The 16,384-nt window shown below is 36.1% G+C and overlaps 1 protein-coding gene across 1 annotated transcript in view; it reads right to left on the minus strand.

Annotated features, from left to right (window-relative positions):
- The window catches only part of LOC131842340 (probable multidrug resistance-associated protein lethal(2)03659), a 58,862-nt gene that overhangs the window by 21,512 nt on the left and 20,966 nt on the right, over positions 1-16,384 (minus strand). The window contains exons 2-12 of the mRNA XM_059190881.1: positions 11,095-11,291; positions 9,421-9,483; positions 8,439-8,515; positions 7,025-7,127; positions 6,007-6,111; positions 4,715-4,817; positions 4,009-4,240; positions 2,810-2,966; positions 1,964-2,314; positions 1,279-1,441; positions 158-319 (exon numbers count right to left, since the gene is read on the minus strand). Coding sequence (XP_059046864.1) covers positions 158-319; positions 1,279-1,441; positions 1,964-2,314; positions 2,810-2,966; positions 4,009-4,240; positions 4,715-4,817; positions 6,007-6,111; positions 7,025-7,127; positions 8,439-8,515; positions 9,421-9,483; positions 11,095-11,174 — 1,596 coding nt within the window. The 5' untranslated portion in view covers positions 11,175-11,291. The remainder of the gene's footprint in view (positions 1-157; positions 320-1,278; positions 1,442-1,963; positions 2,315-2,809; positions 2,967-4,008; positions 4,241-4,714; positions 4,818-6,006; positions 6,112-7,024; positions 7,128-8,438; positions 8,516-9,420; positions 9,484-11,094; positions 11,292-16,384) is intronic.

A 16,384-nucleotide genomic window follows, 5' to 3' on the forward strand; every position in this document is an offset into this window, starting at 1 on the left:
ATGGTATATCATTTTCTGCCCGTTACCTTTGGGAAGTACAGATTTCTTTTTAAAAAACATTTATAACTGATTTAATAAACGATGTTGGGAGCTCCACCGACAAGAGCACAGCTCTCAAATTATGAATGAATGAATAAAGGATGTACTTGATAATTACCGAAGCCTCGAAGAGCCAGGGCTCCTGTGAGGCGTATGCCACGACACCGTTGACCTGCAGGTGTCCCGCAGTAGGCGTCAGCTCGCGGAGTATCGCGTGCAGTAGTGTCGATTTACCCGACCCTACTGTCCCCACTATCGTTGTTAGGGATTCCGGTTTTATCTGAAAGCAATATCGAATCGTTTACGATTAAACACTCGAATAATTAATATATCTATGAATTACTTTTAAAGTCCGGCCGCTTAGAGTTTGCGCTTCTGACAGGTTGGGATCGAATAGGGGATGTAACTTTGAACTGACGTACAATTTAGGGCAAAAGTTGCCTTTACCGAGTGACAACATAAAAAATTTAATATATATTCCAATTTACAATAAACGTATCAATTTTGGGCTAAAATGATTAACTATTAACTACTTTACAAATGTAAAAACAATAGTTTATAAAAGATTATTATAAATGATTATTATAAATGAAACCACATCATTAAAATGATTTTTTTTAGGGATTTTTGATCACTAAAAAAATCATCACAAACAGTTCACATAAATTTTAAAAAGCGCAGTTTGTTGTACATAATTATACAGGACATATATAAACTTGTTAATATTTTGATTGAATAATTGTTTTTTTATTAGATTTATAAAGCAAGTCGTTTGACGATATTACGATTTATATTTGACGGAAGATTTAACTTATCATAATAAGTGACTATATTGTAGTAAATTAGTTAATATTTCGTATGAATTAATATTTTTCTATTATACTGTGTTTTTATCTGTGTTTTCTATGTATATTAAGTATGTATTTACGAAAAAAAAATATCTATGTATTTGTATCAGTTGTCTAGTACCCATAACACAAGCTTTAGCTAGCTTAACTTGGGTCTAGATGGTGCTGTGTGAATTGCCCTGAGATTATTATTATTATTATTATTATTATTATTCTTTATTTTTTCTCAGCTATTGCTGGTTTTCTCCACACTTACGGGCCGAAACCAAGTAAGTGATGTATGTGTGTTATTATTATTATTATTATTATTATTATTATTATTATTATACACAAAGTGAGCTGATTTGCAGCTATGTACAAAGTCTCTAGAGATCATTTACAAAATACTCACGTTTAAATTAATATCAGTGAGCGCGGCTACCTTCCTGTCCACCACTTTATCCTGACCTTCTTCATCCACGTTCCTCCAGTGTGCGGTGTAGTCCTTAATACTGACCATGTATTGAGGCTTCGGTTGCTCCAGCGTACTGTCTGATCGTATGTACGCTTGTTGACTGAAATATATAAATAATAAGAAAAAGCTATGAAAGGTTCAGTTAAGAATTGATGAAGAAATGGCATTTAACTATAGGGGATCAGTCGCTATTTAAGTATTACTATTGAGGGTCAGTCGTAAAAGGTATACCAAGCAGAAAATCATGTAAAATACTCATATAACCGAACAACGTTAATGAGAAACAAAGTGAAAATATAAAAAAAAGGGGTCTAAGGGTTGAAAGGAGAGATGAAAATTGTATAAAAGTATTGTCATTTTTAAAGCTAGAAGCTTGAAACTTATTTAGGCTGTTGATTAAATATAAATAAATATGACATTCAAAGTTTGTATAAAATATATAATAAAAATAAAATAGGGGAAATTCGCAATTTTTGAAGCTAGAACTATGAAATTTTCTCTTTGGCTTTCTTGTGTTAGAATATTAAATATTTTTTCTTTATTTGGTCCACTATTCCACGCAGACGAAGTCGCAAGTACAGCTAGTACATTATAACTATTTTCACTAAAAAAAATCACTCACCCATTCCCAATCTTCTCGAACACACCGTTGGCTTGCACCTTATCGATCGTCACCAAATCGACGCCATCTTTATTATCGATCTCGGTGAGTAAGAGGAACTCTTGCATCCTCTTCACACTCACGTACGCCTCCAACGTGAACGTGATCCCGAGCGGTAGAAAGTCTACGAGGGTGAACTTTAGCATTTCGTAATATGTGAATATAACGAACACTTTGGCCGCTGTTAAATCGTTGTTGAATGACAGATACGATATTATGCTTAGGAATATTGCCACTTTCGTGTTCAGCTTCACGCAGGAGATCATGACAGCGCGCAGCCAGGACATCTTCTTTATTACGTTCATTTCTTTTCTGAAACACAAAATTAAAGCTAAAAAAATATATTACAAGTAAGAGAAGACTTTTCAAAATTGATGCAACCCTTTCAGAGCAAGAACAAGCAGACAGACAATTTTTTTTTATATTATATTCCTATGAATATATACTTTCATATACATTTGCTGAAAAAATGACAATTTGAAATTAAAAACAAAAACTTCAATTTTTATAACATTTATAGTTTCCTTAAATTTTTTTAAATTTAAATTTAAACGTGTTTGACCGCATGGCCTAAGTTGAGTTTGCGTGTAACAATACACAAGCTCAATGCGCTGATATACCTAATATATAGACTAAGTATTCATAATACCATTTATCTTCGTATATCATTAAAATCCATTGTACTATTTAGACTGAAGTAGTCACGCGGTCCTCTATGTAATTCATAAGTAGGACCGCGTGGTGGTCTGAGTTATACATCTGTATCAAATTATTCCTCAATGTTTTTATAAGGTGTTTGTTCCTCACCTTCTGGCCTTCCCTATGATCCCGGCGAAGGCATCCTCCCACGCGTACATCTTGATCGCCTCGATGCTCTGTATCACCTCATTCATCAGTCTAATCCGGTTGTCTGTCCGGATGGCTGTCTGCCTGCGGAGCTTGCTCGACACCTTGCTGAGGTACGCTGGTGAAAAATGGATGATCAGTCAATATGATACCATTGAGAAAATAAACTGAACTGTTCAGAAAGTGAAATACAAAGTGCAATAATTTTTTTTTTTATAACACTGGACAAACGAGCTAGCGGCTCACTTGCTGGTAAGTGATTACCGCCGCCCATGAGTACCCGCAACACCAGGGGAATTGCAAGTACGTTGTCGGCCTTTTAAAAAGGAATAAGCTCTTTTCTTGAAGGTTTCAATATCGTATCGGTTCGGAAATACCATTGCTGGAAGGTGATTCCACAATGTGGTTGTGCGAAGCAAAACGTTTCTAGAAAACTGCACTGTGGAAGACCGCCATTCATCCAGATGATCAGGATGGTATTTCAGTTTCTGGCGGGTGGTACGGTGGTGAAACTCAGCAGCTGGTATTAATCCGTACAATTCCTCAGAACACTTCCCGTGATATAATTAAGGGTATTCATAAAACTTCTGAATGAAAGTTACAAGTAGTAACTTCTCATCATCTGCTTCTTCCTTATACCATTTATTTGGGGTCGGCGTAATATGTTTTTCTCTTCCATTCATCCCTGTTCGCAGACATCACATCTCATAAAAACGTCTGTAAGATGTCTATGTGTGTATATGGCTCTAATGTGCATAAATATGTAAATACGTTTAAGAGAGATAGAGACAGAGAGGGAGAAGAGAGGGAAATCTAGAGATAAGAGAGAAAAAAAACAATCAAATTTATTGCCAGTACTTCTCAATTGAATCTGTATACTGAACTGGATGGTAAAGAAAATAATATTAATATAAAAACTCGATGTACATACGCGGCTAAAATGTCCTACATGAATATATATTTTTTTATTTGATATGTGCATGTATAAGCATTGTACGCTACTAGCTACAGTTTGTCTTCCAAATTATCGCTCTCAGGAATCACTGTTCTTACTCGACGTTCACAGCTTAATGTCCTCACGACGCCAGCAGTGTGCGTTAGAGACGACATACTACTTCTATCTCTTTCCCACATATATAGTTGTATGTAGTTTGACTGACCTTGAAACGGAATAAACATCAAAAGAAACGCCACGCCTATAAGCGCAGAGACCCCAATCTGCCGGTACATGAGGTAGATAATCAGGGTACTCTCTATTGGCGTCTTCACCAGATCTACCATGAACAGCGAGGCCATGTCGAACCTCTGGGCGTCTGTGGTCAGCAGGTTGATCACGTGACCTGCCAGACCCTCGGACGCCTTGCCACCGACCGTCAGGTCCAGTCGAAGAAGCTGCGAAGGAATTATTATTGACGATATTAATTAAAACTAGCTGTTACTCACGACTTCGTTCACGTGGAAATGACCTTTTCTTTATCTTTACACTGTCTGTTCGCTTATATCTTTTAAATTAAGGATCGGATTTTAAATCAGTTTTCAGCAATAGAACAAGCCTAAAAATTCAAAAGTCGTGACGAGTCGCTAGTTAATACATAAAAACAATTTCTAAAATGTCTAAAATAATAAAAGTAGCCTGAGTTAGTCCGTATCGTCGTTTCAGAGATTAGCAAGAACAAACAAACCGACAAATAATTTAAATTAATTTTTCATGTAAGTCTTTACATTAGGTGTAGTCCCATCAACATCGGTGCAGTCGTTTCAGAGATTGGCAAGAACAAACAGACACACATTTTTTTGTCAGAGCCTACATATGCATTTAGAGAAAAGCTGTTATCTTTAAATTACAAACAGACAGTAGTGACCAACCTTTCTGTATATTAGCGATGAACACCCAATCCTGATTTTCAATGCCAGCTCTAATAACCACAGCAACATAGGGTGCAACATTGCAGCGTTAATAGCCATTAAACTGAAATATAAAATATGTAGTTTAGTAAACAGCCCAGCCTGATGGTAACCAGTATAGATCTTAATCCTATGTGGCCACTAATCCACCTTATTAATTTTGGTCATTTTTTGTCCGTCTTAGGAATAGTACTGAATTTTTTTTATGTGAGAATTTTACGAGTTAGTTCTTTAAATCTATACTTATATTATAATGTAGTAATATTTCTAATTGGAATGGCAAACAAAATAATGACTGATGGTAAGCGGTAACTATTTTTTTTTATTGGATTATTTTGGAAAGATGCATCTGTTTACGTTAACTGTATATCCTGGGAGAGCACCAGTGGAAGATCATAAGATGAACATGAGGTCAGTTAGCACGTCGTGACAAATTCACTAGGAATTTCTAACAATGTTTTCCATGGGTGATCCGCGTGGAGGTCAACCTAACATGGTATATTGCTGGCAATGAGGTAATCCGTTTTTGACATTTGGCACATTACTAATAATCCCCCAGCGGTAATCATTGGCTACATAGTAGATATGCACATAGGACCGTCTTTCACCTATAAAAGGCCCTGGGCACATATAATGAGGCCCCTATGACCATAGTAATAAAGCACTATTTTGTTAGAATAGACAGTCATTTTTGAACATAACTCTATAGAGATGTATAAAAGTCGTTATGTGATTTCAAATTATACATTTATAAAAAAAATTACAAAAACGAACAAATTGACCATAGACAGAAAACATTTGTTATGACTGATTTTCAGGGGAGTACAGTAGCTGTCAGTTATCGTTTGGTAATGGAGTAGAGACTAGACTAGACTACGGGGCTCAATCCATTGCGGGGCCCTGGGCACGTGCCCAGTGTTCCCTGGAAGAGGGGCCTGCATGAATACCACTACAACATAACATTATTTTGTTACACCTGTGATTCCATTCATGCGTTGCCATATGATACTGTAGGTGTGTCTACTGTGATGTGTAGGAGTACTAGTACTAGGATGTCACGCCTCTTATACTATCACTGCCTAATCTATCTATATATATACAACCGCTACACAGCTTACTAAACAAGCTACGTACCGGCAGAAATAGGTGAGACTAACAGCAAACAACATACAAAATCTACTAAATCTACTACTGGTACAACTTGTGACAATATATTTCGTGTCTACAACAATGATTGAAATAACGAAACTCACCCTACTACACCGGCCGCGTACATATAGGCTTGTCTGTCTGTAACGCCAGAGTGAGACGGTGAGAAGTATCGTATTAAACCTTCCAAGCACACTGGTATTAATAATCTGAAAACGATAATGGTGGTATTAATAAATCTGAAAATTAATATTTTTTTAATACAACACCCCAACCAATGCAAATAATTGTATAATCGTACGGTTTCCTTTACGTCCGTATCGACGACCTCGACTTGGTCTAGTCAGGGAGAGACACATCAATCCTACAATATTCACAATTACCTATCTCTTATTTGTTTTTATAATAATTAACACACAACTTTTTTACGTCCGATGTTCAATCATCCGTCATCCACTTGCGGGTTCTGACGTTCCGTTTCAGGTTACATGATTATTGACTTTACCATTTTTAATTAATGGTGCGTCACACGAATCATTTGTATTCATAAGTATGATTGTTTGTATCAGTCTGGGTGTTTTCTATGAATAATATGTATGTATTTACAAAAAAAATATCTATGTATATATATCAGTTATCTAGTACCCACAACACAAGCTTTAGCTAGCTTAACTTGGGGTCTAGATGGCGCTGTGTGAATTGTCCTGAAATTATTATTGTTATTGTACTCATAAATACAAATGTTTGCAACGTGCGGGGAATCGAATCCACGAGCATCGGATATAGGGCGGTGTACTAAACCTCTAGACTTGGATAGTCTAGAGGTTTAGTAAATACAAGCCGTTAAATTACAAGCACTTTTGAATAGGATTATTTTGTACTAGTTGCGCCCGCGCTTTCACCCGCATTAAATTTCAATATAAAATATAGCCTTTGTGTTATTCTGATGCATAAGCGACATTACTGAAAACTTTCAAAATCCGTTCAGTAATTTTTGAGTGAAAGAGTAACAAACATCTATACTTAGAAACTTTCGCGTTTATAATATTATATATTGAGATTAAGATTCTCATTTGGTACATAGTTTCAGTCAAGACAAATTAGTAATAAAAAAAGTCATACCTGGTGCCACTCTCGAAACATGCGAATATAATGTTGAGCAAGAAAAACCGCAACCCATGGGTTTTAAGTATCGTCCGTAGCAACGACGGCTTGTTTACTTTGTCTGAAATTGCAAAAGCAAACATTTATTAATGAGCCTTTTTTGAAAATCTACCAAAGGAACCTCTATCACACCATTTCCGACAACCGTAAAGCGGTTTCTTTAAGAACTGTGTGGTTTAGATAGATAGACAGATAAGCTTTTTATTTGTGTCTTAATACACACATATAGATTCAATTACAATTATATGCAGTAAACGCTGGTGGGGCACAAATAGTATTACTAGTACCTACTGTTTCAAAATATGTAATATCAAACCACTGAGTCTCATAAATGTGACCAACTGTGATAAGCCATCTTTGACAGTTTGTCACATTTGGTCACACAGGGCTGAAAGAACACTAAATTTTATTTTATTACTACGTTACTTTATTACATTGTATAAAACAAAGTCGCTGTCGCTGTCTGTCCGTCACTATGAATGTTTAAATCTTTAAAACTACGCAAAGGATTTTGAATTGTTTTTTTTTTAATAGATAGAGTGATTCAAGAGGAAGGTTTATATGTGTAATACATGTACACCCGGGCAAAGCCAGGACAAGTAGCTAGTAACTTAAAAAAATATTTAAAAAAATTAACAATGCTACAATTATCTGTTTGTCTATTTTAAATCATTAGAAGACATTTTCTTGACTTTCACTTATCATTTCATCAAGTAGGCGTTAAGTGCTTAATAATTTTATGGTCCTGATATGACATATCATTTTATTACAAAATAAATAGATCACAGATAAAAATAGGTAACGTTAAACACTGACTTCGAGTTACAAATAACTATTTGCAAAATTGCGACTTCATTTAATGTTTAAATGAAAACGTGTCAGAGGTATTAAAGATTAAATGTATTATTATACATTTCTTATAAGTTCATGTTTATCAATTATTTTTTTAATTACTATTGTTTTGGAAAATACGTCATACCTGTCACTGACGTCCCACTTATAGGACTATCCATAAATTACGCAATAAGTACTAATTTCATGATTTTTACTCTCCCCCGTCCTTGTCACAGTTGGTCACATATTTTGCAGTAATGTTATAAATATTATAGAAACATGTTTAGGTCGTCCGTTCAAATTTCGTGTTTAAAATTAAGTTTTCCGCCTTTCCAACTCCCGCCATTTTGTCACACAATGTCACACTTTGCTTAAAGTATGACGTTGTTGGAAGTTTGTAACAGACTACAGTCGAAATACATGTATGTATATGACATAAATGATCACAGACATAAAGTAAGCAAATTACTTAAGAAAAGTATGCAGAACGCAGCAATTAACGTGTGCAATTATATTTGTAGTATAAATACATTCTTACCTGCTTTATTTAGTTCTTTGGCCCATTTCTCATACATAACATCGCCACGCGGTGTTGCTCGATGATCTGCTATACATCTGACAAAATAAAAAAATACAATAAATAACATATAGTCGAATTGAGAACCTCCTCCTTGTATGAAGTCGGTTAAAAGCTACAAATTCCTTCACAATTTTTATTAAGTTCTATATATAGTTGTTGAAGCCTCCTATGTATAAAATAAATATCAATGTGTAATAAAGATTTGCCAGAGGTAGAATTTATATAACTTTTTTTCTTAACTACACTAACGCTGTTGGTCGCAGCTGGCCTTTACAGCTTCACCGGAAGATAGGGAGCGAGTATAGATGGCACTTTAAACCCGCAGTAGGACATATAGAGCGGCTGAAGGCCAACTCCCGTTTGACAGATACCACTTTAGTCCGAGGGCACCGCTAGGGGTTCGAACCTCGTTCGCTCAGGCCGTAATTTCGAACCCAGTTCGAATTGAACGGGGGATCGATGGGACGTATATTTATATAAAGTAGATGACTTTATATAAATATACGTCCATATGCATGGGAATGTACCATATTTAAACCATGCACGGTTTATTATTGGATATGGATTACGGAGGACAACATCTGATCATCATACTTAAATCTAGTACTTTCGAATTTACATGTTATTACGTCATTATTACATTGTACATTTTGATATTAATCATATAAATACTTTATACCTTATACATTTTAAATAAATATTTTAATAACTGTTTCACTGCAAATACGTTATTAAAGTATTGATGTAAGTAAGTATGTGTCGTATTGAAAAATATAATGAGCCAAAATAATTAAAAATACTATCCAAATTATTATAGGATACACTATTCCACGCGGACGAAGTCGTAGGCACAGCTAGTTAATAATAAGAATTTATAAAATTACTTATTAATAATAAGAATCGATCGAATTTATAAAAATCGGGATCCACCGAAACTTACCTATATGCATCCGATATGCTGAGCTGGCCTTTGCGACCTTTCAGAAATATGGGCCAAGTGTACCTGTAAGGTAAATTAATTTTAATGTGTGACCATACAATGATAGGACTGTGTGAAAGATGATATGGTAAGAAAGGAAGTAAATAACGCGATGACTGCGAACAGGGATGAATGGAAGCGAAAAACATATTACGCCGACCACAAATAAATGGGATAAGGAAGAAGCAGATGATGATGATAGAATGTTCCTGTCTGCGCTAACACTATACGCTAATGGGCCGCCAATGGGGAAGGAGACCATGAAAATGAAGTCATTGGTTACCCAGTGATTTCCAATGAGAACCGCGTGTAGATCCATCTGACATGGTACACTGCCAGCAATGGAGTTATTAGTCCATATTTCTAACAATGCTCTCCCGGGGAGAAAGGGATAGGAATAATGTGGACTCTCGACCCCAGTGCTAGCAATGTACCATGTCAGGTTGACCTCCACGCGGTTTCCCCTGGAAACCATGGATGGGCTAACTGACCTGACCTCATTCTCATCTTATCATCTTCCACTGGTGCCCAGCCAGCGTAAACCGTTAGCGCAGGCGGGTGTACCTATTCATTATCATATCCAAAAAAAACCAATGCTTTCCCCTCATGATGATTGGGTTAACCATTAAACAGTCAAAAGAAACGAAATCAATTTCACAATTAAAATATATATTACGCAGGGATACGATTTGTAAAGGTTAGGTATGAATTCACCATAACGGTTACAGATGGACAGTCATCTTGACAGGCTACATTACTAGGACTGTGGCTAGTGTGCCCCCTGGTGCCCTCGGGACACCAGGGGGCGGTGCCTTCCGCCGGAATGGAAAATGCGTTCCGCCCCTCCAACTATAGCCTTCCGCCTGGTGGGAAGGCTTTAGGTGGGGGGCGGAAGGTGCATTTTCCACCCGGCGGAAGGCTATAGATGGGCGGCGGAAAGTGCAGTTTCCATCCGGCGGAAGGCTACAGGTGGGGGGCGGAAGGTGTATTTTCCATTCAAAACCCTAAATTGGACACTCGGAGCGGAGGATGAAGCTACAGGTGGGGAGCGGAAGGTGCAGTTTCCACCCGGCGTAAGGCTACAGGTGGGGGGCGGAAGGTGCAGTTTCCACCCGGCGGAAGGCTACAGGTGGGGGGCGGAAGGTGTATTTTCCATTCGAAGCCCTATATTGGACACTTGGAGCGGAGGATGAGGCTATAGGTGGGGAGCGGAAGATGCAGTTTCCACCCGGCGGAAGGCTACAGGTTGGGGGCGGAAGGTGTATTTTCCATTCAAAGCCCTAAATTGGACGCTCGGAGCGGAGGATGTAGGAGATACCGAAGTTCCCAGGAGGCGAGTGATCGGTGGAGCGGTCGCGGAGTGGTCCCCGCTTCACTAGAGATCCTGGGCCGGACTGCGAACTATGCATATGGGAACCTGCACGAAGGCGACTTTCGTGGTTTCGGAGGAACACCGAGAGGTTTTGGCGGGTAAGAGTCCCACAGTATCCGTTCGCACTCCTTCATAAAGAAACAAAAAAAGGACTGGGAACAGTAGTTTCCCATTACTGACAATCCTATTTCTCTAGGTAATTAATATTCATACTAAAATTGCAAAGTTTGTCAGGTTGTAGGTAATCTAAAGAATAGACGTACAGAAAACACATCTTGGTAAAAATAGTGGCCGTCTCCCTGGGATTTCTTTTCTTCTCTGTATCAAAATAGCCTGGATCCATTGTTGATTCTTATATTACTTTTTGGCACTTTCTAATATATTATTTTAAAAATATCACTTTATTTAAGTACACTGTGTATTATAGCTTCAATTTACTTAAGTCTTCCAGTTCTCAAATCTGAAACAAACGTACAATCACTTAGTCAAAGTTGTCTATCTAAACATATAAATAAAATTGGAGTGTCTGTATGTAATATTGAAATAACCGTTTTTTACTACATGCATATGAATATAAATACGAATACATATACCAAAAAAAAACACTTTTTACAATTTTTGTCTGTCGGCCTGTTTGTTCCTAATGTTGTGCTAATCTCTGAAATGGCTAGACCGATTTTGACGGGACTTTAATCTTTTTTTTAGCTACCTGCCAAGCTGATGTAATAAGGAGTAACTTAAGCTATTTTAATTTTAGAAAAATAAAGTTTAATTACACGCGGACGAAGTTGCGGGTGCAGCTAGTACATTATAACATTGTTACTTTTTGTTAACTCTAAACATTGTATGATTTTATTTTATTTTGTACTAACTACTTCTCCTGTAGGTACATGTATTATACATATAAGCCTTCCTCTTGAATCATTCTATCTATTAAAAATTTTGCTTCAAAATCCGTTGTGTAGTTTTCAAAATTTAAGCATACAAAGGTACGGACTGACAGCAAGATCGACTTTGTTTTATACTATGTAATGGTGTTTGAGGATCGTGTTTTAATCAATCTATATCATATCCACATTAGATTGGGTGGGTGGTGATTTGTATTACAGGTTATAGTTGTAGTTTAAAACTTAACTTAATATGCTATCGTAGTCGTCGATCTCATATTGTATTATTTTACTGATAAAGGCTACAACAGAATAGCAGAGAGGGTGGACTCACTGCCCTCACTGAGTTATAGACTTTTTGTCTCATTCATTAGTTTTAAATTATATTATTGTATGGGCAACAGTTGTATTGTGTGAAAAGTTTTTGTTTGAGACAAATAAAGATTATTATTATTATTTCCACCGTTTCACAATATATGTATTAGCCCAAGAATCCACGACGGCCAGACATACGTCATATTATCATCATCTGCTTCTTCCTTATCCCATTTATTTGGGGTCGGCGTAATATGTTTTTCTCTTCCATTCATCTCTGTTTGCAGTCATTCCGTTATTTACTCCCTTTCTCACCATATCATCTTTCACACAGTCCATCCATCTCTTTTTCGGTCTTCCTCTACCTTTATAACCATCCACATTCATATGTAACACCGTCCTTAGGATATGATCTTCATTCCTACGCATTACATGCCTATACCACGATACACGACATCTCTGACATCGGTGCCACTTTCATACTTCCTCTGATGTATTCATTCTTTATCTTGTCTATCCTCGTCACACCACACATCCATCTCAACATTCGCATTTCAGTTGCATGCAGTCGTCTCTCATCCGTCGCCTTTATGGACCAGCACTCTGATCCATACAAAATACGTCATATTAGTAAACGTGAAAGTTCTTGTATGTGTGTCCCCAACACAGGTAAGAACGATCCCCAAACATGAAACCTGGATCGTGGTTCCTTTAGAAGGTAACACATTTCATATCAAATTCGTATGTCTGGCCGTCGTGGGCTCTTGCTCTATATGGGTTATTTTATAGTGATCACAAGGACGGGCTTATATCACCAAGTCACATGTTTACACAATTGTATTTTTAAATATTGTTTACTGGGCTGTAAAAATTTAAAAATTTCCTAACTATTGAACACGTATGTAATACAGTGGATTTCTGTAGTTCAATGTAGCTAAATTTCCTTAATTTCAGTTGATGTAATGACGAATGCAATGATTTTGGGATCATTCCAGTGGATTATATAATAATAGGGATAATTATTATTATTATTTCTTTATATATATATTATATATCTCCCTTTGATGGGGTAATAGACTGATCATTGCGGGTAAAAATTATTATTATACCTATACAAAGAGTATATAAGATATACAAAGAGGAAACACCACTGCACATCCTATGTGGTTTTAGTCCACTAATGCATAAGCTAAATATCTCCTTTGACAATAACTTGAAACATTGGTACGTTGCTAGCAATAGGGTCATTAGTCCACATAACTATCCCCATGCCCCAGACATTATTGGCTAACTGATAAGAAATCGATGCAAACACAATTGAAGTACCAAATGAGGGATCAATACGAACGGATGAGTTCATACAAACTGAACTGGGTCATACATCAATTGACAGTCATTGTTACACGGTTATCATTTAAAGATAATTAAGTGCATAGTTTATATGCACAAATGCATACTAACTATCCATATTTTGATACTAATATGATAAATATAAAATGTGTCTGTCTATCTGAAACCTTTTAACTACTAAACGGTTGAGAAGGACTTTTCCAAGAATAGTCATAGAATAATTGACTGCCTCGGTGGTCTAGCGGTTTAGCACATCGGCTTAGTTGCGATGGTCGCGGGTTCGATTCTCCGAACGGCACAAACATTTAAATTCAAGAGTAAGTATGATTGTATCGGTCTGTGTGTTTTCTATGTATAATATGTATGTATTTATGATAAAAAAATTATCTATGTATTTGTATCAGTTATCTAGTAAATTCACTAGGAATTTATCACGAATCACGATGGTTTCCAGGAGGAACCACGTGGAGGTTGACCTAACATGTATGCGTAGGAATGAAGAGAATATTTTAAAGAAAATGTTACATTTGTATTTTATGTGTAAATGTGTATTTATGTGTATAGAGAGATGTAAATATTAGTATTATAAAATATACGCTATACCTATTTTGCCAACAAACTGTTCTGCAGTTTGGCAAGTCACGCATTAGTAATAAATGTACGTATATTCTATACATATAATCTACATCTTTACATAGAAATAAAATTGGAGTGTCTGTTTGTAATATTGAAATAACAGTTTTTTACAACATACATGCATATCAATATAAATGAATATAAATACGGTACATACACCAAAATAACATTTTTTACAATTTTTGTCGGTCTGTCTGTCTGTATGTTTGTTCCTTTTATCTCTAAAATGGCTGGACCGATTTTGACGGGACTTATTGGCAGGTAGCTGATGTAATAAGGAGTAACTTAGGCTACTTTTATTTTAGAAAAATAAAGTTAAATTCCACGCAGACTAAGTCGCGTAGTTAATAAATAAATATATGATTGTGAATGGTTATAAGAGCAAAGAAAGACTGAAAAAGAGATGGTTGAACTGTGTGAAAGATGACATAAGAAAGGACTGAGTAATGAGATGACTGCGAACAGGGATGAATGGGAAAGAAAAATATATTCCGCCGATTGAATGGGATAAGGAAGATGCAGCTGATGATGATAATCTCTAGTCGTAAATGATTATTATTCTGAAGATTTCACGGGAACAGGAAATTAAATAATTTTATTTTTTACAGCCTTTACAACAAACATCCACACTTTCAGCTATTTAAAACCAATAGGATCATTTTGTTAACATTCCAGACTCAATAAGGGTCATTGTATTTTATCCAGACGTTTTTATACATTCTAGACTCACACTGGAAGCCTTGCCTCGACGTGCAATCGATAATGACCTTTGGGAGCAGTGCGTGACCTATTTGGATGAACAATTTTCGGCGACGGAGGGTGCGTCTTTGCTATGACTTATTCTTACATCGTATATAATACTGATACTAGTTGACTCGCGCAACTTCGTCTGCATTTCATTTTTCCACCTTTTGCAATATTTTTCATTGCAGCTCCGCTCCTATTGGTCGTAGCGTAATGTCATATAGCCCACCTGGGGGAAAGGGGCTTGTTAGTAATGTGGACTCATGACACCATTACTAGCAATGTACCATGTGAGGTTGACTTCCACGCGGTTCCCCCTAGAAATCATCATAATAAATTCCTGGTGAATTTGTCACAATGGGCTAACCGACCTGACCTCATGTTCATCTTTTCACCTTCCACTGGTCCCCCGCTAGCGTAAACCGTTAGTGCAGGTGCACCATTCCATTATCATCCATAAAAAATATATAAAATATACAAATGGACTATGCAACACAAAAATATTTTTTCATTCCGAACCAGTAGTTCCTGAGATTAGCGCGTTCAAAGAAACAAACTCTTCAGCTTAGCTTATAATATTAGTATACAAAGGTATGGTATGTTAGACTCCATTCTCCGCAATTAGCCTCACATTCGGGCCGTTGTGCGTGTATATATATACAAAGGTATATAAATGCTCATAATTTATATTAATTTATACATTGTATTGTACACAGAGCTACACAAATAATCATAATGTATGTTAATTTATACCTAGTAAAAAAATCGTTATTATTGTCTTGTCGCAATCTGCTCATGCATTTATAGAAAAGTGGTTTACAAAATTATATCATATCGAAATTTCCTACTACATCTGAAATTACACTGTATAAAACAAAGTCGCTGTCCCTATGTATGCTTAAATCTTTAAAACTACGCAACGGATTTTGAAGCGGTTACTTTTAATAGATAGATTGATTCAAGAAGAAGGTTTTATATATAATACATTTACACCCGGGCGAAGCCGGGGCGAGTAGATTATATATAGTACTCCTTATATATGCTACTTTATATATGCTATACTACTGCAATATATTGCATACATAGTAGTGTGTGTAGTGTATTTTTATTCATAAGTAGCTGTCCCGGCAAACGTTGTTTTGCCATATAAATTAATAACGCTATAAAAATACGGGTTGGTGATAGAAGGGTGAAAATTTAGGCTTGTATGTATTTTAATGGCACATAATAAAACCATATATGTAAATAAACGATTATGCCCAAAAATAAAAAAATAATGTTAGGGACAACCCTTATCACTTAGGGGTGAGAAAAATATATAGTAGCCGATTCTCAGACCTAATGAATATGCATATAAAACTTCATAAAAATCGGTCAAGCCGTTTCAGAGGAGTATGGTAACTAATATTGTGACAAAAGAATTTTATATATAAGAAGATTAGGCAACATTTCATACTCCTTCGTCCGTCTGCAATTTTCCTAAAAAGGGGTACAAAGTTTTTGCTTCTCGTTTACATAAATTAACATCAATCTTGTTTCTTTTTAATAATAATATTTATTTAATTTTCTCCATTAACACGTTTACAATATAACATATTTTTGCTTAATGCATTTATAAGAA

This window comes from Achroia grisella, unplaced genomic scaffold (genome assembly GCF_030625045.1).
Source record: "Achroia grisella isolate CSIRO2021 unplaced genomic scaffold, CSIRO_AGI_Agris_v1 utg2156, whole genome shotgun sequence".
Taxonomy (NCBI): Eukaryota; Metazoa; Arthropoda; class Insecta; order Lepidoptera; family Pyralidae; genus Achroia; species Achroia grisella.